Consider the following 21,523-nt stretch of genomic DNA (forward strand, 5'->3'; position numbering starts at 1 on the left):
CTTCGTTGCTTTCAACTTGGTAGCCACTGTAGGGAGTTCCAGATTAGGTCACTGTCGAGTTCACAATTATTATTCCGTTCTTCCTGAGAAGTGATTGCATGCTGCGCTTTGTGCTGGACTTCAGTAACATAACTGCATATTGAGGATGGGAATGGGGTGAGGGAAGATCAGAGGCTTTTGGTTTAAAGGATAATAACTCCTGGCTCCCATAAGAGGGTCCATTTGATCAATCCACTACGCTTGCATCTGTTTATAAGATGCTGAACTGGACTTTTTGCATGGCAAGCAACCATAACAGGACTCCTTGCCCAGGCAAAGCCTGTATTCCTTGGAACAAAATAATAGTTTGTGTGGGTCTTGGGAATGGCAAAAAAGCAAAAAAATAAAATGGAACTAAGCCTGGGGGAAATCCTGCTACAACCAATTTTTTTAGGGTAAGGTATAGGGGGCCCAGCTGCACAAATACAAATTATGGAAAGTAGGCTATGATAGACACCTTACAAATAGAACTGCATACTTGGTATAGCATTTTTTTATTTTTTATAGTATTGGTTTGGATGTAGGTAGGTTGGAGAATCTGCACAGGAACTCAAGGGAAAATATATGCTGCTAGGACACTTTTGAGACCGCTTAGTGTGCCATTCCAACATGTCACTCAGAGCACACCCATTGGAATTAATGACTGTGACTAAGATTGGTTGATAAATTTCAATGGACGGGATTTACCTAACCAGCCCCTCAGCAGAAGCACCACACAAGCTTGCCCCTGCACACCATGTCACAACCAAAAATTGGTTATTTTGGCAAGGTGTGTGTGCATCAGAAGAACTCCCAGAATAGTACACAGGAGGAGAGGGAAATGATTCTATCCAAACACCTGAAAGAGTGATGTTGACTTCCACCAAATATTTCCTGAGTAAAAGCCTAAGGGTGCCACTTAAGTCATTGGGACTTAAAAGGTAAACATGCATCCCTTTATGTCATTTTGCTACAGCAAATCATTCTGTGAACTACAGCAGGAACAGTTGCGAGCTCTTAAATAAAAGTCTCTTTCAGTACGCAAACTGCAGCTGCACCTGTCAGCCAAGCTTTAAGGTACAGGGGCTAGAGATGAATGTGTTGGTGTTGCCCACTGTGTGCAGACTGCATCTTTTAAAGCCCATCCATATCCTTTTGATGACATAATAGACACAGCAGAACTGTGCCAGCAGCTTCTACTTTGTAGTTTTACTTGAGCACACAGAAGAACCGGCTAACCATCATTACCAACAACCAATTTTGTTGTGGTTACAATAATAGAGCGTTCCATTAACAGAAGGAAGATGCCACCTGTCCCATGCTTCATAAGGGTAGGCGAAGAGTACAGAGCTAGCAGTTCAAATGGTTAAATCTCTTATCCAGGCCTGAATTGGTACCTAATTTTGAAGCAATTTGCACCCATCATGCAGGTCCCCAAACCATTGTCCAGTATATGCAGGTCTTTTAAATGTACACTGCAAATGTAGAATTTGGAGCTGGATACAGGATTCAGGCCTGACATGGAACTGCATTGCAGCATGTCATCCAAGGAACCAGTCTAGGCACCAATAGTAAGGTGAAGTTGCTAGGGAAAGAGTTTTAGGGAAGATGAAGAAAGCAATTCACCACAAGCGCAAAATTGTATTAGAACTGAAACCTATTTTGAGGAAATAAATATATTACATCCTGAACATATAAGGCCCCCCCCCCCCATTTTGAAACATGGACACAACAGCGGAAACTCAAGTTCATCTTTATTTTAAGAAACTAAGAAAAATCTATCATAATTTATCACCAACAATGTGCTACATTACAAAAGCAGTCACACACATGCAAACTTCAGGAGAGGGGGCGGGAAACCACACACCTTGTTACAGTTAATAAGGCTCCATTTCCAATGATATCACTACACAAAGCTACAGTTCCATCGAGTTGTAAGAGATACCCCCAAACCCTGCATTCAAGGCACATGTAGCTGCATGGACAAGAGTTACCAAGAGGAAAACCATTTCTGAAGGCATGGAAGAGAAGGACCATATTGTCATGCAGATGATAGGTTTCACAGTTGGGCTACTTCCGCCATAGCAATTCATAATGCCTGGGCACTTTCAGCCCTACAAGCAAGGCAGGGCTAACCAACATGGGCGCCTTGTCCCTACCTAGAAAACAAGCTTCTCCAACTCATGTAACATTTCCCTAGCAGCACTAATCTCTCAAGGTAATTGACTCAAGAATCCTAAATTCTGCCATCTCCATTGTAGCAGGCAGAAATGGAGGAAAGTAACGCGTCAAAGGCATCTCTACCTCTGCACTGCTCAAGAGTTTCTCTAGCAAGTGGTCCTGTGCTACGTGCCCAAGTATGCGGAGGTGAAGGAGATTTTTTTTTATTCTTTAAATCCCTGTGATGGGACATGGGTGTCCCACAACTGGCATGTGGGGTAAAGGCGGTAATTTTGTCCCACTTAATACCAGCAAATGCTAGGAGGCCTTTACTAGAAAAAAAAGATGCAGTGTTTCATCGCCATTAAAGTCTGTTACAGCAGAGCCCCACAGTAAAAAGTGTCAATTGCATTTGTCCATCATCAAAGAAAGGAAATCACTGGGCATGGCAAAGCACCATAGGAAACCTGCAGGTTGCTACTGTTGTGCCAATATTGAGAGACAGAATAGCACAGGCATTGGCATTGCAATCTTGTCCACTTCTCTATACTGCTGAACTTTGGGTTCAAGCTCCCAGGAAGAAGACACCCTGTACCAAACAATTCCCAAGCAGAATAATTCCCAAAGAGATTCTCATTATCCTTTCCCCTGGACAGGGTACAGATGTCTATGTAAAAAAAACCAAGTTGATGGGCACTTAAGATGGCAAACCACATACCAGCACAAGCCCTCCCACCAAACACACACACTTTGAAACTTGGGGCATGACCCGCTCCTGAAAAGTACAGAAATGCCTAAAGACAGAGCAGTTCCTCCTCACTTGTAGATGCTCCCCCCCCCCTTATGTCATTGGAGGGGCAATTTCATGTGTTGCTCTTTCAGGGGAAAGAGGTAGAAACACCTTTCTCCCAAGAGCAAGCAGTTTGCTTTAGAAGGGTTCCCTGTATCTGTAGTCAGCTATGAGAAATGAGGCACGTGAACACTTTCTGCCAACCTAGGAAAGGTCTGCCAGCCTTTGTAGCCATTAATTGCCAATAAATCCATGTGGAACTCCAAGGCCACATCAGTAGCTGTATCAGACAGTTGCTTATCTATGGCTCGGGGAAGCCCCCAGCCAAGTAGAGAAAGTATTGCTATGTCAACCAAAAGCAAAGGGGTGTGGTCCCCCCCCCAGCACTTACCAGGCGAAGTTGCACAGGCCTATCTCAAGTGTAGAAGCTGCCCCATATCACTGAAAACCCAAACAAAATGTAGAGGGGGTCCAGTGAGCTAAAAGCAGCTCAAAATTTGCACTTTCTGGCAAGTGGCAAAAACAGTGGCTAAGCTACAGTAAAAGCCAATAGAGCAATCATCTCAGATAGTGTTTCTCATTAGCTGCCCAAGAGATCAGAAGGGGAGGAGGAACACCCCCGCAGTTGGCTAACACTAGATTCTGAAGTCTCTACAGGAACGGCTGGATCGTACCTAAGGGGAAGGGTGTTGTGGGGAGACAAGTCAAAATGCCCAAGGGAAACTTTCCATTTCCAAGGAAACAAATTCAGTGGAAGGTCTCCACCTCCACCACAGTCCAGTCCCCGTGCGGGGATGACATGTCCTCTGGGGAGAAGCTCGTCACAGAAGTGATGCTGGCACGCGATTCATCCAGAGGAGAGATCAGTTCGGTCCACTTGCCAATCTCTGCTTCGCTGCTCAGCGCCCCCTTCCCACCAGCTGCCCCGGAAGGGGCCTCCGCTGAGAAGAGCAGCGTCCGGCTGATCAGCTGCTGCACCATTGTGGCCTGGATGCTTCCTAGGTGAAGAGCCTGGTCTCGGGATGCAGCGCGCAAATGGCGGCTCCCGTCCTCTTCCTCCGGGCCAGGAGTCTCAGCGCCACTTTCCACTTCATAGATAGTGGAGAGGATCTCTGATGGACAGGGTCCCCAGGGGAAGGGCAGGCCAGCCCCATTGTCACCTACAAACAGGGCAAGGAGCTTGGGTTGGAAAGAGTGGCCCTCAGGGTGGGGTGGTGACGAACAAAGAGGAAGTAACAGACAAGAAGAACACAACAGGAGAGCAGGGGAAGAGAGCCTGGGTTTACTTTTTTCTTTTTAAAAAGAAAACCTGAGATGCTTCTCAGCCTGGCAAGAGCTGCCTTCAAAGGTTGCTGTTATCTATTGACTGAACCCACCACCACTGCAATGCCTGGGCTGTGCAGAACCCTTTTGTTCAGGTCCCCTACTTTGTCTCCCTCTAGTATTGTCCCATCCAGATATGGGGCCAGCTTAATGGACATACAACAGCTGTAAGAACTGCATGGGGACCTGGCTAGGGTTGCCTTTTGGGATTCCCAAGCAACTCCCCATTCACTCATGGTCCCTGTCAGACAGCCATTCCCGAGTTTCTCAAGATGACAGGTTGGGCAGGTGGGCAATTAATTCTTAACTTCATTGGCTTTATAAAACTTAAGCTAGTTCTTAAATCAGAGTTATTTCTTCTCAGCAGCATCTATACTTTCGCGAGTCCTGGTTGACCATTTTACTTAAAAAGCCAACCAGCAGCAGAAAGATGTATCCATCAAGGAAGTTGTAGTTAAGTTGCCAGTCAGCTCTGCCATTCTCTTTTGACAAAACAGAACACCCAATCATTCTTACTGGGGACCCAAGTACGGTATCTTTTGGCATGTGACCTTGCTTAGTCCAGTAGGATTTCAACATATTTTGCTCCCTCTAGAATGGCAATTAGTTTGAACACTCCCCCATTTCACTACACCTATCGCTTCTAAAGAGATCAACCTATGCTCTTCCTACCACCCTACAGAAGGTCACAAGGTTAAGGTATCATATTCCAAGATTACAACTATAACAAAGCTGGTTTGCCTAGATCAGTTGCCTTAGCCAACTTCATAGGACTATAGTGGGGGGGGGGGTCCTCATGGACCACAGAATCCCCTGCTTGATGCTGGAATTTCTGAGCTAAAACATCTCCAGCAGAGGGCTGCCTAGCTTCTGCTCAAAGACCTCCATCCCCCTAGATAATTGGGTTTGCTGCCTAACTGGTCCTTGCCATCAACAGGTTTCTCCTGTTACTTAAGCCTTAGGTCTAGTCCAGGCCTCTGGAGCAGCAGAGTGGGTTTTTCCCTCTTCCATGGTATTCAGTCCCATTTCTAGAAAGCTCTCCTCCCTGCCAGCTGCATTAGAAGAGGCCTGCTCAAATTTCAATTCCTCTTATATTTGATAAGGTGAGACTCACTTTAGGGGAGCTGCCTGCAAGACTAGTCTGAAGATTGCCATAAGTATAACCCCTCCCCACCAAATGCTCTGCAGAGCCTTTTTTTGGCAGGGCTTCATCCAGTTCATGAGAGAGAAGCAAATAGTGATGGGATCCCATAAAGAAAAATAACCTTCAAGGAACAGGGAGGCTCCAAGGTCACTAGGAAGCAACTACTAGGCTCAAGGGCTGCTGAACAAGGCTAGGAAAGTGTATTGACCTTGATGGATTAAAATTCTACCCAGCTCTGCAAAATATTCCCATGATTCACTGCTGCCAATATGCCAGTCAGATTTGCCCCAGTTCATGTGCAAAACCAACCAAGGTTTCTGGGCTAATTGAGCACACAAGAGGCAGCTCTCAATGACAGGGCTCCACACTGCGTCCCTAACACCTGAGCAACTTTGAAAAATACGTGGACTGTCCTTGGTGAGATCTCGGAAGCAAAGCCACTTACAGCCGCGTTCAGTTAGGGCTCTCCACTCTCTCCAAGCCCCCAACCCCCCCACCTCAAAACGGTAGGGAACAGATCTCCTGGAAAAACAAGACAGGCCAGATCAGATAGACAAAGTGATGCTTTATTCAACATATCAAGACTAAGAAGTTTACCCTTCTCAGAAAACACGCTAAAATACACACAGTTTCCCGCGAAGAAAAGGGGTTGTCGAGATTGGGGGAGGGGAGAGGTATCAAACACAAAGAGACAAAAAAAAGTATGCCTGTTTGGCTAGAAACACAGATGGAACAGGTGCACATGGAAGGAGAGGGGCCGTCTTCCTTCCCTACAGGGTACTATTGCACATTGAGATACCACAGGTTGGCACTTTTGACACAGACAAGGCAGGTTTCCTCTATACGTTACCTGCAGCCAAGCTATAAGTGGCAGTGGAAGGCTGGGATGACTCTTCCCCCTGCCCTCCAGGCGTCTTCTGGGGAGCTGGCGAGGCCTGCAAGGAATGCTGCTCCCAATCCACGGGGGCCTTGCTGCCGGTCTCTTTGGGGAGCTGGTCCTTGCTGCCCTCTTCGCTCTCGAGGGAAGAGAGGCCGGGGCTCTTCCCACAGCTGTCGGTGGAGTGGAGGTGGAAGGCGCCAAAGACATCGCAAGAGGCGGCAGAGTTGGTGGAGGCCGGGGTCTCAGTGCCAGCGTCGCCGGAGCCCGGCTCGTCAGACTCCTCCACGGAGTGGGGCAAGGATGGCTTGCCCGGGAAAGAAGTCGACAGGCACACGGCTGTTTTGGCGAAGCCTGGGTCATTCAGGAGATCAGCGTCCAGCTCGGCTTCCTCCTCGGAGGACACGGTGGGCTCAGTGGGCGGGTCGCCAAGGACTTCGTCAGCAGGCAGGGTCTCTGCCTCATCGTCTCCCTTCTCCATGTGGATGCCCAGGTCCAGCTCGCCGGGCAGGTCCTCCAGGGGGCTCAGGAGCTGGTGGCAGGTCTGCTCCAGTTTCTCCTCCGACTTGGACTCCACCCCGGAGCTGCTGTCATAGTCCAGCAGTTCCTCGGGGGTGCTGGTCTCGCTGCTGCTCTTGCCTGCCAAATCGGGTCCACTTAAAGTGCTGGACTTTGAAGAGGAGCCTCCCTTCTCCGGAGACTGGCTCGTGGTCAGCACTGTGCTACTCAGCAGCAAGTCTGGGAGCTCGGGGAGCTGGGCAGGAGGCTCCTGCAGCAGCTCAAGGCTCTTCAGGGGCAGAGTCTGGGGTTTGTGCACCAACACCTGAGCCACACCGCTCGGAGAGAGCTCCCCTGAGAGATGGGGCCAGAAGCCTGGAGCTTCCCCCGGGGCAGGAGCCTCCTCTTGGTTCAGGTTACCCACACACATTTCCAGGAGCAATGGATCATCACCACCACCACCATCATCCACAGGGCCTCCAATTGTGGGATGTCCACCCAAACAACTGCACGGGTCGGTGTGGGCTACAGAAGGCTCTCCAACAAATTCTGTGGGAAGCAAGCTTTCAGGGGTCTGGAGAGAGACTGGGGCCTGGTCCTCAACAAACTCACCAATTACAGAAGGTTCTGCTGCATGCGGAGACTCCAGGAGTACATCTTCAGTATAAATGGCAGCTGTGTGTGGAGCCTGTGGAGAAGTGACCACTTCCTGTGTTACGTCACCACATTCAACTGCAAGCTCTAGCGGGCTTCTCCTCAGCCTCTCAGTCTCTGCCTCCAGTGGGGCCCTGTCCACCTGCCGCTCCACCTCTGGGCTACGAGGCAGGCTTAGGACCTCATCCACTTCATGTTCGGCTGCCCAAGGCTCTGCCATAGTTTCCGGGGCAGGACTTGCCTGGCTGAACGAGGAGGGCTGCTCCGCTGTGAGGACAGACACCTCCGGTGCCTCTGCTGTCTGTGCCAGAGGTTTGGCAGTTTGGGCCTCTTCAAGCAACCCAAAATCTGGAACCAAGGACCTGGGAGAATGAAATCCTTCTACACAGCTTGGCATGGGGACACCTTCCCCAGTGGACACCGGGGTGCCAGGTGACGAGAGGTGGCTTATGCCTTCACAAGGCTCTTCTGCCTCAAGCAGTAAGTGCGGCTGCTCAACAGCCACTGGAACATCAAGGCGCGGAAAGACTTGCTCCTCTAAGTACTCAGAGTCTGTGCCTGCCTGCCTAGTCTGGGAAGATTCCAGCATTGAAGTTTGGGAAGCAAGCCCCGAATCAACAGGAAGGGATGGTTCGTAAGTGCAAGGTGCCTGCAAGCCCAGTATTTCGTCACCAGGGACATTCAGGACCTCAGAGGCAGCCAAATCATGTATCTCGTCATGATACACATCTTGCGGAGGCAGAGAGACCAGAGGTGCCCCGAGGACTGCTGGATGCGTCTCGGTGGGAGAGGAAGAGACCGTCACATCTTGTGGGCTAGACGAAGCCAGAGGCGCCACAAGGACCGCTGGATGCGTCTCGGTGGGAGAGGAAGAGACCGTCACATCTTCCTGATCAAGCGAGGACAGGGGTGCCTCAAGAGCGGCTGGAGTTAGCACTTTCATGCTGGGATATGCAGCCCAGTCTTCCCCTTCCAAGCCTCCTGGCTCCAACTGCTCAATCGCCACTGCTTCCACCCTGAAGGTCTCAGACACTGCCTCTTGGGAGTCTAGCAAGGAAACAGTCTCTACCTCTGCTGCAGGGTCTAATTGCTCTATGGGCCCTGCCTCCTCTATGGAGATGCTTTCTGCCTCACCAGTGACCACCATGGCATGCCCTTCCTTGGCCTTCTGGACCTTCTTTGGAGAGGGGGCCTGCTCTTGGCTAGGAAGGGCATCTTTCTTGGGGGGCTTCTTGCCTGGACTGCCCACGGCAGGAGAAGCCTTGGAAGCAGAGGAAGCAGCTCTTTGTGGCGTGGGCGGATGCGAAGTCCCACCAGCCGCCTTGGCAGGAGTTCTGGGCTTAGTGGACTCCGAGAACTTCTTCGAGGAAAGCTTGGTATTCGGAAGGGCGGCCGCATTCCTTTGCCCGAGGTTTTGCTCGGACTGAGATTTGGAGCTTGGGAGTTTGGGGTGCCTGGAGGGGGCAGGCAGCATCTTCACAGCAGGGTTTGATCTTGAAGGCTTGGCCTTTGAGGTCGCGACAGCTCTGGAAGCATCTGGAATGAGAAATAGTATTTTAAGTCCATTGCAGCGATTGCCAAAGCTGAGCCTCTCACAACATGCGTCAATGCATGCTGGAAGATTTAAGCAGCCGAAGGTCTGATTCTCATGGCAGCTGCAATTCTGCTCCAAAGCCATAAACATTTACCCATTTTATACCTGCCAACTGGTTTCATACCAAACAACATAAAAGCCACAGTACCATCACTAGGAATGCTTCGCTATGCACCACTCCCTACCCTAAAGGGATCTCCAACTGCCGCATCCCTTGCCTTATGGAGCCAGAATTTGGGTCACCTCAAACCCCCTTTGAAATAAGGCACCATTAGCTATAGTTTAATGCAGATATGCAATGCAGGATTCCCCAACCTGGTGCCCATCTGATGTTGAACTGCAACTCCCACCGTGTTGGATCACTGGTTGTGCTGCCTAGTGCCAATGGGAGTTGAAGTGCAACAACCTCTGGAGGGCACCAGGTTGAGGAAGGCTGGTGGAATGTATAGTCCCCCAACTAAGGTAGCAGCTCTCACTCTCAGAAAGCCCCTAACTAAAATATCACTTCTGCTATGAACTCACTAGGTGGGCTTCAGCAAGCAGCTTTCAGCTGGAGGCATGCAACATGGAAATGCCAACCTATCTTCAGAGGATTGAAACTAGATACTGTTACGCGGGTGTATAGAAGTGCTATATAAATGTCTCAATTTCCAGAGGGGCAGCTGTGTTAGTCTGATGCAGCAAAAGTGATGATGCCTACTTGTCCCATGCCTAGAAAGCATGGGTCTGAGCAGTTTCCCTTCTTTAGCTTGGAATAGGAACAAATAGCAGTCTGAAGAAAACCTGATTGCTGTTTGCACCGACAGCGCTAAAGAGGGGTTTTCCCCAGGTTAACAAAGCAGGACAAGGGGAAGTGTGGAAAAGCCCATAGACTTGAGCCCACTTCATGAGTTGCATATATGCTGTGTACTCTTGTGAAGATTTCCTCAATTCCTTGTTACCCCCAACTATACATGTCCAAGATTCCACAGAAAGTGGAACTTTTCCCTTTCTGCATTATGCTATGGAAGGCTTCCCATAAGCCACATAGGACCTACGTATCTTCACATATACCTCTTTGTGTAGCCGGACTGCTTTTCTGCTGCGCTACTACAGCTTGACCAGCAGCTGGCACTGCCTGCTTAGGTTTCCCCACACCTTTGCCATTGGCTGCGGTGCTGTTGGCTGGTGGTCTGTTTAGGGCTGATGCAGTTGAATTCTTGGTCCCTGGCAACCAAGTTCTGAAACAGAAAGCAACAAGATTATGCAGGGGAGAGAGACTGTAGCTCAAGCCTTTCGAACTCACAGAGGCCATTGGTGCCAGCATGCTGGTGCGTTGGCACAAATGCCAGCACTTCCAAGTCTTTGGCAATTAGCTGTGACCAGAGTGGCAAGGTTATCCCTGACAAATGCCAGCCGTCAAGAGAAGTGTTCCAGTGAGAAAGCTATAAAAAATAGATTACAAAAATCAGATCACTTCTTCCGTTCTAGCCGCTCCTTGGGCCTGAAGCAGCTTCAGATCCTCAAAGCAAGTGGGGCGGGGGGGGGGGGAGAGGAAACATAAAATTAGCTGTGCTTCCCATTCCTCCACTTGTTTACAACATGCAAATCAGAGCCCTGGGGAAACGCAGAACCTTCCTGGAGAATACCCCCACCCCCGACTCTCCAGGCCTTGCCTCCAGGCATTTCCAAGATTAAAAGAGGAAATGCATAAAAGCAAATTAAAAGTAGGTAAATTTACCTCTACAACTGCTATTCTCTGCCCACTGCTTTCTTTTTGGTACACCATACAGACTGCCCCAAAGGAGTCGATGGGGCAAAATTCTGCCTGTAGATTTGCCTTAAGAGGACCACTCATTTCTGAAGAGGTGGCAGAGTGAAGATGATTAAACTGATTCCTTTTTTGTAAAGTATGGCACATCACCAAAACTGGTATTTACTCTAGGCAGGGCAGCCTCTGCAGTACTTGCCAGCACAGTTCAAAATACTGCTTCAGTAACCATTGCTTTTAGCAGAGAACTGCCTGCTCCAGTGTGCAGTGGGGGAAGCACTGTACACAAGGCGATTGTGGGCCACATTTTCCTTAATCAGAATGGAAACTACACTTCGGTCGAGTTGGTTCAGGTGCTGCACTGTTACTAAGTGCACCCTATTCAGAGACTGCAGAGGCAGGACTCACAGCAGATCCACAAAAACAGTACATGTGGTCATCTATGGGATGCATCGTTAAGTGGGAGGTGCACGTTTTTTGTCGTTGCTATGGTGGTGTTCAAGAAGCTGGCAGCCCCCCCCCCCCGCCAATCACTCATCACATAACAGACCCACATCCCACTGTCCTCTGCACCTCTGTTCTCTTACTTCCTTCTAACAGAAGCAGGGCTGCATCCACTCACTAGGACACGAGTCCTTTGGGCCCTTCAATGTTGCTGAACTACAACTCCCATCAGGCCCAGCGAGCATGGCCAACGGTCAGGGGTGGTGGGAGTTGTAGTTCAGCAACGTCCAGAGGGCCAAAGGTTGCCCACACCTGCACTAGGATGACAAATAGCTACTGTGGTGCCCATGGACAGTGCTGGACTCAGGTCAGTCACCCTCTCAGCCTGGCCTGCCTCCTAGGACTGCCTCTGGGACAGAAGTACATGCTTTGCACATACTGTATTAGGTACCATACCCAGCATCTCCAGGCAGGGCTGGGAAAGATCCCTCCCTGCGACCCTGAACTGATGCTGCCAGTCAGTGTTGGCAATGCTGAGGTGAATGGACCAGCGGTCTGACTCACAGCTCCCTGCGCTCCTCCGTTCCATACCTGGCGGGCTTTGTCTGTTCAGGTTTCTTGACTTTCATGGAAGTTGCCTTTGGTGCTACAGAAAGAGCAAAGAAGATACTTGCCTTAAGCAAACAGCTGATTAAAGCACAGAACAAACTATCAGAAGACCCTAGCTGGATAAGCATGAAAGAGCTATCAAGTCTCCTGGAACCTCATTTCTCTACCAGGTTTGAGTACATGGTGAGTGATTATCACAGCCAGGCCTGTGCACATATTTGCAAGGTATACAAGTGGAAACCTGGGGAGGGGGGGGGAATTACTAGGGGGTTTTAGGTGGGGGCAGGGAGGAAGGACCCTTCAGTTAGCTGCATAGTTCCATGTTGTTCCCAAAATTTGGCGCAATTTGGGGAGGAAGGGTATATGGGAAGTTACCACTGAGTTAAGCTGTGTTTGAGAGAACCTGGCCCAGATCACAGCCTTCTTTAGACAAGTATGTCTAGGAACAAGCCTCAAAGGTGCCATGCAATGTCTTAAGGGGCTTAGCACAGCTTTAATAACCCCCTGCTGAAGAGTTAGGCTGGCAATCCATACCTGAAGCCGTCACCTGCGTTTCCACTTTTGTGGGTTTCTGCTGTACCTCCTTCTCCTGACCGATCCTTTCTGAAGTCTTTGGCCCGCTGGGTCTGTCCCCCATGACCTTTTTCACTGCCCCCTTAGCAGACAGGTTGGTGGCAGCACTGGCCTTGGCCACTGGCTGCTTCGTCTGCAACACAGGGGGCTTCCTGGCTGCTCCATTGCTGAGCATTCTGGGGGCACTGCAAGGAACTGTAGGAGGACGACTTGTAGTGGCTCCTGGCTGCTTCCTGCCAGGGACCTGCACTGGAGCCCGAGGGCTCCTGCTGGGTGTTTGCTTTGCTGCAGGTGGACAGGCAGCCCGGGCTCCTTTACTGGCCGTTGCCACGCCATTCAGCCGTGGAGCTGGGTCTCCGCCAGCAGCGCCATTGTCATCCATCTTCGCACCGACTGGCACTGGGCAGGCTGTCTGTATCTCTCTGAACCGCTAGGCCAGGTGCAGGGCTCCGTTTTCACCTGCGACCTGAAAAAGAGGACCACCAACACTTTGTGTGGAACCCCACCCCAATGAAGCTCTGCAGGGAGTGTGTGTAGTATTGCAGATGACTCTCACATCCCGTTAGTTCAGCAAGCTGAACCTAGCTGCTTCGGATGCAAAAAGCCAGCACTGACTATATACACAAAAGCATTCATATGCGGCCATCTAGTCACATGAAGCTATCTGCAGCTTGTTGCCAAAAGCTTTCAGAGAGGTGGATTCTACGTTGGTGGACTGCAAGGAAAAGCATGAAAATCCACGCAGTACGAAACTAATTTTCTAGGGATGCCAAAGTCATAGTGGCAGCTCCCTTGTCTTACTGGTAAGTCAGATCAGTCAAGCAACAGTTGCTTTGCTATGATCCACCTTAGAGTCACAAGGCCAATGTTGTGTTGTTCATTAGATTGGCCCTATTTCTGCCACTGTGCAGTCCCCTTTGTAGAGCAAATTGACAAATCAGGAACATTGCCGCCCAGAGAGCAGCATTTGCCCATGGCTGGCAACTATTTTAGCTGTCTACTTTGCAACAAGGGTTCCGTCACTCCCAGCAAAAAAAGAAAAGAAGAAAAGGTGTTCCATCTAAACCACAGAGCACTCAAGCTTGGGGGATGTGGTGAGAAAGAAAACCAAATCCACCAGCAGAAGGAGAACCTGATATTCCTCACCATGCTCTGCTCCCTGTGCCTCCCCAACTGACATATCAGTGGAAGAGCAGCTGGCAGGGACAGGCCAAGACAGAGTATAACTTGAAAGGAGGACCCTTCCCAGATGGCATCCAATGGACTGTCAAGGCATTTAAAAGATCACTACAAAATTTACAACCACTACTGTAGCTGAAATTTATATTCAACAATAAATCCTACCCCGCAAAGCCAAGGCAGCTCAGAGCCATACAATTAGATAATTAGATCTCCTATCGAAACCCTTTTCAGTATGACCAAAGAGAGGGAGTTATTTTAAACATGTCTTAGCTTTGGAGGGTGGGTTTGTTTTTTTAAGGGATTTGTTGAAGACAGTTCAATTCCTGCCTCTAAGGAGAGACTCTAAGGAGAGACTTTGAGGAGAGACTTTGAGGAGAGACTCAAAACTTTATAGGGAAAGTTGAAGTGCCTCTGAGACAAGGTGAACAGCAAAACAGAAGATTCAAATTTGTTTCAGAAAATGCCTCACTCTTACACACACTTGCTTGGAGCCTATTTAAAATGCAAGGTTTATCCACATTGATTATCCAGGATTGGCATGTAGCATACAAAAGAGCTGAAGGCCTTATGCAACTGCCATGCACTGAATCTTGGGCTGATTTGACGAGAGCAGCCTCCGCCAACAAATCAACCCCTGCCAGCACAGTACGCTAGCTGAAGCCGAAAGCAACTGGAGGGCACCAGGTCGGGAGAGTTCCCCTTATGAGAACCTTGGGTGCACCTGATGCAGTTTGCACAGCAGGTTTGGGACCAACCAAGCCTTGTTGCCAGTGGTAATTTTGCACATGAGCAGAAGTGTGATGAACTGTGGCTGCAGAGGCTACAAATGATAGCACTCCTCTCCAGGGGAGAGGGCAGAAGACAAGAGGAGAGCTGCCAAGCCACGTGGTCCAAATTTGACACTACCAATGATCTATTTTTCTATGCAGGAAGTAAAAGACTAACTGGCCCTTGGCAGCCTCTGCACAGTCTTCCCAGGCAATAAGTGTCACAGAATACTTTGCCCGCTGCCCATGAGCTGACAGAGCTGACTTAGTTAGATAGGTCTCAAGTCACCCACTGACTTGGGAGGCTCTAACACCTATATCCTAGGGCACCCAATGGTCCACCAGCAGATCACATTACCTTCTGCCCACTCTAGAGAAGCCATATGCAGAAAGCTTCAATGACTGCTGACAGCTATTAGATCACAAAGGCAGTTCCCAGGGTCATTTCCATTCTGCTCTTAGAGCACAAGGCAATGAGGGAGCTATGGGTAGAGTCTTCACCCATATTTGCTTATTCAGCTGGTTGTTTTAAAGCCCTAACTGAACATCCAGGACATTTAGCCACTCCTATGCTGAAAAGAATGGTTAACTTTTAACCCATTGTTTGATGTGGGAGAGAAAGATGCACAAACAGCACCATATTTGCAAAAAGCACATTTGTTCAATGCAACAAGAATGAACTTTATGGGACCAACCCCTTAAGTCACACTTGACACAACACCTCTCCATGTAAATAACCTTCCCAGTCAATATCAGCTATTGCCAAACAGTTCTGATAGGAAACTTTTGCCCTCCCACCCTGTTATTATCTTAAGAGGTCATTTTGTTTTAATACTGTACTTTGGTTTCTCCTGACCTTCTTGTCTCCTGCATGGTCAAGTTTCAGTTTCACTTTCTGCTTGCTGAAAGTGTGTACCCTCCAAATTCCCTTATATATGCATATATTGCATATGCAGTTCCTTGGAGTATCACAGAAGCTAGCCATTTAACTTATAAGTCATAACCAGCCTCTAATTTTTATTTTCCATATTGTTTTGTTAATGAATACAACTTGACATTTTAAAACCCAGCAGAGCTAAGTGTTGTTCATGCTACAGTTGAACTCTCTGAAATCTCTCTTACACACACCCTGCCCCAAATTGTATTTACACTTTTCCCCACCCTTCTACTGCCCACCATGAGTACCTTTCAGTTGTCTCAAATATCTTGTTTATAACCCACCGCAACATCCTGGCATGTTTATAATTCTGCATCACCCAAAGCTGCAAAGCATATGTTTCAGTCCACATCTGAGCCCAAGGCAGGCCCATGGGAAAACCTGCTTCTTTTCTAGCTGCTGCACATTCTCTCAAACTTTCCAGCTACATTAGACACTCAACCCTCCCCCCTCTGCTCTTTCCTTGAAGCCATAAGAAGTGCAAGGGGGCTGCAGCCCCTCCACCCCCATCACACCTGCCCCCAAAGCAAGAGAGTTAGATCATTCCAACAGTCACCCATTCACTTTTGTTTTTTTGTTTGTTCCAATTATTGTCCCAGGAGGAAGAGCTCTGCTAGCAAGCCTATAATTTATCTTCTGGTTTTGGAGATGGCCATTACATTCCCCAGCTACAACCTTGCCGATCTGCTTTAATTACACAAAGTAAGTACCAGGGAGATGGATCTAGAAGCATCAGTGTGTAAAGACACAGTTACCTCTGCTTAGCTACCCCAATCCATTATCTTCCCCCCAACACAATCATCCATGACTTCTGCTTCCTGTTAGGTTAGGTAAAGGTAAAGGGACCCCTGACTATTAGGTCCAATCATGGCCAACTCTGGGGTGGCGGCGCTCATCCCGCTTTATTGGCCGAGGGAGCTGACGTACAGCTTCCAGGTCATGAGGCCAGCATGACTAAGCCACTTCTGGCGAACCAGAGCAGCGCACGGAAACACCATTTACCTTCCCACCGGAGCAGTACCTATTTATCTACTTGCACTTTGACGTGCTTTTGAACTGCTAGTTGGGCAAGAGCAGGGACCGAGCAATGGGAGGTCACCCCGTCGTGGGGATTTGAACCGCTGACCTTCTCATCGGCAAGTCCTAGGCTCTGTGGTTTAACCCACAGCGCCACCCGCGTCCCTGTTAGGTTAGGTAGGTGATTAGATTAGCAGACATCTCTCCCATTTAAAAACTCAACTGATTTGATGCATACTCCCCAAACTTATTTCCATCTTATAATTGAAGAACTTTACCTCACCAGTGATTTTCCTTATCCTTCAGTGTACATGCACTGCCCTTCCTTTGCACACTTCTGTAGCAACATCCTTTCAGTAGCAAATGGTCCATACACCTTGCCCTAAAGGGTTTTATTCATTCATCTCAGTCCCAAAAAGGCTTTGCCTTTCCTCTAGAGCCGGGGTCAGCAAGCTTTCAGCAGGGCGCCGGTCCACTGTCCCCTAGGTCTTGTGGGGGGCCGGACTATATTTTAGAAAAAATGAACAAATTCCTATGCCCCACAAATAACCCAGAGATGCATTTTAAATAAAAGCACACATTCTACTCACGTAAAAACACACCAGACCGTCCGCAGCCTGGATTTAGAAGGCGATTGGGCCGGATCTGGCCCCTAGTTTTCCAACCTATAGACTAGCCCATTTCTGCATCTCTCAGCCATCCATCTAAAAGTCACTAGGTCACCTGGATTCCCCCACCCCCATTTTTTTGACTTTATTTCCTGTGGGATTCTTCCTGAAAGGGTAGCCTCTTTCCTAGAGAGGAGCTAATTCGGGGGGGGGGGCTATTTCTCTTGAGTACAAAGCCTTAATACAAACTTTTTTTCTCCATTTTAGAGACAGGCTCCTTTACATGTATGCTGTGACGGAGGGGGAGAAAGGAACCCCTTTGTCCACTGTCAACTACATGGGACCCTATGAACGGTGAGATAGTTGACATTTGTTCTTCCAATAACCAGCTGAGAGATTTGGTTCAGTTTGCCTTTCCTGCAAAAAGGCAGCCTCAATTTCATTTTATCTTTTAAATGGATTCATCCAGCAATACCAGGGAAAGCCTATTCACTCTCACAAAGAAGCACAGGGTGGGGCTGTGTGTTCATACGAGATGGTAGCTCATCACCACTGCAAATCCCTCCCTTAACAAAGGAAAAGGCCTGCACATCGTAGGAATTGCTCCATCCTGGTTTCATGCGAGACTTTTTAGGGATGGGAGCCACTTCCCCCTGTGGCCCCTGACATTATGGAGGCTTTGTGTTTTTGTTTGTTTATATATAATATAAACCTCGCTTTTTCAGTACCGACGCTTTTAATGCACTTGTAGCCTTAGCTCGCTTCAATCAGCTTGCTGGAAAAAAACCCTTTCACATCACGCCTTTTTTAAAAAGGAAAAAATGCCCTGCTTACTGCACCCAGAGAAAGTGCAACAACAAGAATAGCCACCAACGGGTACAGCAAATGCAGTGTGCAGCTCCCCTCTCCGAGGGTGACGAGTTGGTCGGAGAGGGAGAGCGGACGGGGCTAACAGGCTAACACAGCAGATTCTGCCCCGAAGGCTTCACGAAGCCCAGAGAAGAGCCTGGGATCCAGCTCCCAGTCTTCCCTTTGGCCGGGAGGATCCATTCCAAAACTGCCCAGCCTAACAAAAAAGCCAACACCCCGCCCCGCCCCCCCCCCCAGATCAGGGCTGTTCGCTCGGTCCGCTTTGCACCTGCCGGCGCCATGTGCACCGGAGCCCCACACGCCGCTTCCCCCAAATAAGCTGACCCCCCCCAGCACGTGGGAAACCGGGGGAAGAGAAGAGAAGCAACCCGCCCTGCCCAGCCGTGGGGGGAGAGGAGGGCCGCCCCGAGCCTCTCCGCTCCGCGCGCAGTTCCCAAAGCTCCGGCCAGGGGCCGCCCGCCGCCGGAACTCCCGGCGCCCCCTCGACGGCTGTTACCTCGCTCGCTCGCGGCGCGCCGGGAAGCCGAGCCAACCGTTCCTCGGCCGCTCCAGCAAGCGAAGGAGCCCTGGGGGGCTTTTGTCTCCGTGCAGGGGATGCTGCCGGCCGGCCTGGGCGTCGCTGGTGCTGCTGCCGGCGGCGGCGGCGCCTGCCCTGGGCGTGTGTGGCCGGAGGGCGCGAAGGAAGGCGGAGTGGAGGAGGCGGCGGCAGCAGCGCCAGAGACGCACAAAGTAGGCATGGGGAAAGGGGCGGGGCGGGAGGGAGAGCAGAAATGCCCCTCTCAATTACCTGGCCAGCCAATGGCAGCGCCGGTTGGGGTTTGGAAGGGATGATGTCACTCTCGCGGGGAGAGGCTGGCGCTGCGCGGATCAATTGTGTCTTCGGCTGCGCCGCCGGCAGCTATTATGGCCCCCGCCCCCGCCCATGTGGCAGCTGGTTAATAGTAATTCAGCCGCGGGGGGGGGGGAGCGTTAACCCTCCGCCTGCCGGAGCGCTGATAGCGAGCCTGCTACTGTTAGAAGAGGACACACGGGGCTCGTTCACACGTGCGCGTATATATCCCCCTCCTGACCTGAACGTGTGAACTGGTTTTACTGAAAAGAGTTGTTCGAGCGGGAACCGACCCGGGGTGGCAGGGCCCTGCCTGGGTCAAAGGGGCCCTTAGTGGGCCCTCCTGGCAGACCGGACTGGCCCACCCTCCCCATCCCCAAGCAGGCTCACTGTCTGGCAGTGGTACTGACAGGAGCACCAGCCAGGCCTGCACAGCTTTACTTGCCTGCTGTTGCCCTTTCCCGTTTCCGCACCATGAGGATATTCCCGAGGGCCACAGTCTCCCCATCCATCATCTGTACTGTAGCCCTCTGAAACAAGAATTTGTTCCAGTTCCTCAGACAGTGATCTCATCCGAAAGATTTGCCTCAGCCGTTCTAAAAACTATAATATCCACAGAATGAAGAGACAATATTGGAAAGGCTGGAGTGATCTACTACAGGACAGACCTAGAAGAAAAAGCAACTGAACACAACATTTTGTCAAAGGAACCAGCCCAAACTGTTCCTTTAAAAAAGCCCAACAATTTTGGTGGTTTCCTCAACAACTTTTGAGGTGTCCTGGTTTTTACTTTTTGAAATATCGTATGGTATCAGCTGTGCCAACAATGCCTTCCTAGTGTCTGTATAGGACAAATAAGCAAGGACCCACAGTTAAGAATAAATGGGCACAATGCTTACATTTTTTTTAAGGCCGCATAAGCTAGTGGGAAGATAATTCATTTTCTCAGGACACACTGCTGCCGACCTGAAAGTCAACAGCATTTAACAACAGCAAAAACTTTTACAAGGACTCCAGTGTGAAATTGCTGGATTAGAATTTATGAGTACAGTAAGTTTAATCCTATGTATTCAGATCAGGAATTTCTGTCTCGTGGTCTCTTGTATTTCATGACCTTTTGGTCCAGTTCACAATTGTTTTCTCTATAGACATATATGTGAATATATGTTTGATGAACTGGGCTCTAGTCCACCAAGTCTTATGCTGCAATAAATTGGAGTCTCTTCAAGGTGCCACAAGTCTTTCTGGTTGTTGTTTTTTGCTTTGCTTTGCTTTGCTTTTAATCAACATGTCATCAGCCTATGTGCTTTGTGGCAGCAGAGTCCAAGTGGCAAGTGGCTTACACACCCTGCTGTATTTTACATCATGCTAATTCTGAGGGCTGCTTTCCAAAATCAGCTGAAAACGCAACACTTAATATAGCACTATATTATCTAGCACTGTCCACCCCCATGTCCAGGATCTTTCTTTCATGTTTGCTCAGACCTACAACTTGCCTTAGGGCCTTCTTCACTGATGGTGGACAAACTAATTTCGATTGTATTTGCAGGCTGCAGCTCTTGAGTTAGATGCTGCATGGTGCATTGCAGAAAGGCCTGATGAAGTGGTCTCCATCTTTCCTTAGCCGACAAGGAGTAGTGAGGATGATTATGGGAAGAGTTGTCCTGGCCTTCAGAGTGGCAGCTAATTCCAGAGGTGGGTGCTTCTTGCTTGCCTCTAATCTCTGTGTTTTTTAATTTTTTGTTTACCACGTACAGAATTCAACAGGACTGGAGACGAATCTCAGTTCATCAACACTCGTAATGGCTGTGTGTATTGGCTCTTTCTGCATCCAGAATATGTCCTTCACTGTGAGCTGTGCTCATTAATCACCACCACCCTGAAGTCCCTTTATTAGTCCCCCAGAACTTAGCCTGGATCAGACTTGTCTTATGTAATAATTGTTTAATTTTATAAAAACCAAACAAAGATTTCCATATATGCATGTATCTGCAAAATATAAAACCACTGAACCTTTTCATTTTAATACATAGATCTCTTTAAAATAAAGCCCACTATTCATTAGATGAATTGGGAGAAACAGCAGAGGAGGAGAAGAACTGGAAAGCACTTTGCACAATGAAATAGCTCTAATATGATTATTTAAGAAAAATAACAACAACAATAATGGATAAGGAGAGAGACATTCATCACATATGGCTGCTATACCTGGTTAATTCTTTATAGGCCATATGGAGGTTCCACCACCCCACCCTAACCAGGCACCAGGGCCTGAATCAGAGATTTCTGCATGCACCAGGAAGTTGCACATGTGCTGCTGTGCTTAAAAATACACACATCCATTCCCCCCCAGCGACATGGTTAGTGCTCCTCCAGTCCTGCTGGCTCTAATTTTTGTGTGGGGAAGAGGGACACTGGACTCAATCTATTCATCACCACCTCTACCTCCTCTCCAATCTGCCTCTCCAAGGATCAGCATAGATAGAGCTGGCAAATTGGCAGTGTGTTCAGCTGTACACTCTTCTGCAGGCTGGATCAGATCATTTCACTCCTACTCCAGCCATTACACTCCAGTAAGGGAGATCAATGAACAGCAACCTCTTTCCACTCACAGACTGAAGTCTTTAATGAGTCAAAGAGCTTTGAGATTTTGATGAGGGACGGCAATAACACTCAGAATTGTTGATTACCATTTTGAGTACTGATTTGCAACTGTCCCAAATCCCACAATTTATTTTATGTGTTTTCAGCTTGGGAAACGGTGGCATAGATTATATAGTGCAGTCCAGTGAAGCAGCCGGCTGTTGCAGACTTAAGCACTCTCTCTTGTGTTTGCTAAGTTGCATAGCGTTAAGAGTTTGGGAGGAGGTAGGCTGTAT

At 49.0% G+C, this 21,523-nt stretch overlaps 1 protein-coding gene and 2 long non-coding RNA genes across 8 annotated transcripts in view; 1 reads left to right on the forward strand and 2 right to left on the reverse strand.

Annotated features, from left to right (window-relative positions):
• Window positions 1-21,523, reverse strand: part of LOC309334791 — a 78,380-nt gene that overhangs the window by 8,888 nt on the left and 47,969 nt on the right. The gene's annotated exons all lie outside the window — the stretch shown is intronic.
• On the reverse strand, window positions 1,784-19,265 carry PRR36 (proline rich 36). 6 transcript variants are annotated; one of them, XM_081851122.1, is made up of 6 exons: window positions 18,603-19,265; window positions 12,396-12,900; window positions 11,817-11,898; window positions 10,112-10,278; window positions 6,286-9,000; window positions 1,785-4,128 (listed from the first exon to the last, which is right to left on the reverse strand). In XM_081851122.1, the coding sequence occupies exons 2-6, from the start codon at window positions 12,814-12,816 to the stop codon at window positions 3,716-3,718; spliced, it is 3,798 nt and encodes a 1,265-aa protein (XP_081707248.1). In that variant the 5' UTR covers window positions 12,817-12,900; window positions 18,603-19,265; the 3' UTR covers window positions 1,785-3,715. The 6 variants fall into 6 exon arrangements, with proteins under 6 accessions (XP_081707252.1, XP_081707248.1, XP_081707249.1 ...); XM_081851123.1 differs by lacking the exon at window positions 18,603-19,265 and adding an exon at window positions 18,312-18,466; XM_081851124.1 differs by lacking the exon at window positions 18,603-19,265 and adding an exon at window positions 16,616-16,862.
• LOC309335858 lies at window positions 18,434-19,882 on the forward strand. The gene is made up of 2 exons (XR_014153778.1): window positions 18,434-18,544; window positions 19,263-19,882. It is a non-coding gene; the product is annotated as an uncharacterized lncRNA (long non-coding RNA).

This window comes from Podarcis erhardii (genome assembly GCF_964252035.2).
Source record: "Podarcis erhardii genome assembly, chromosome: 2".
Taxonomy (NCBI): Eukaryota; Metazoa; Chordata; class Lepidosauria; order Squamata; family Lacertidae; genus Podarcis; species Podarcis erhardii.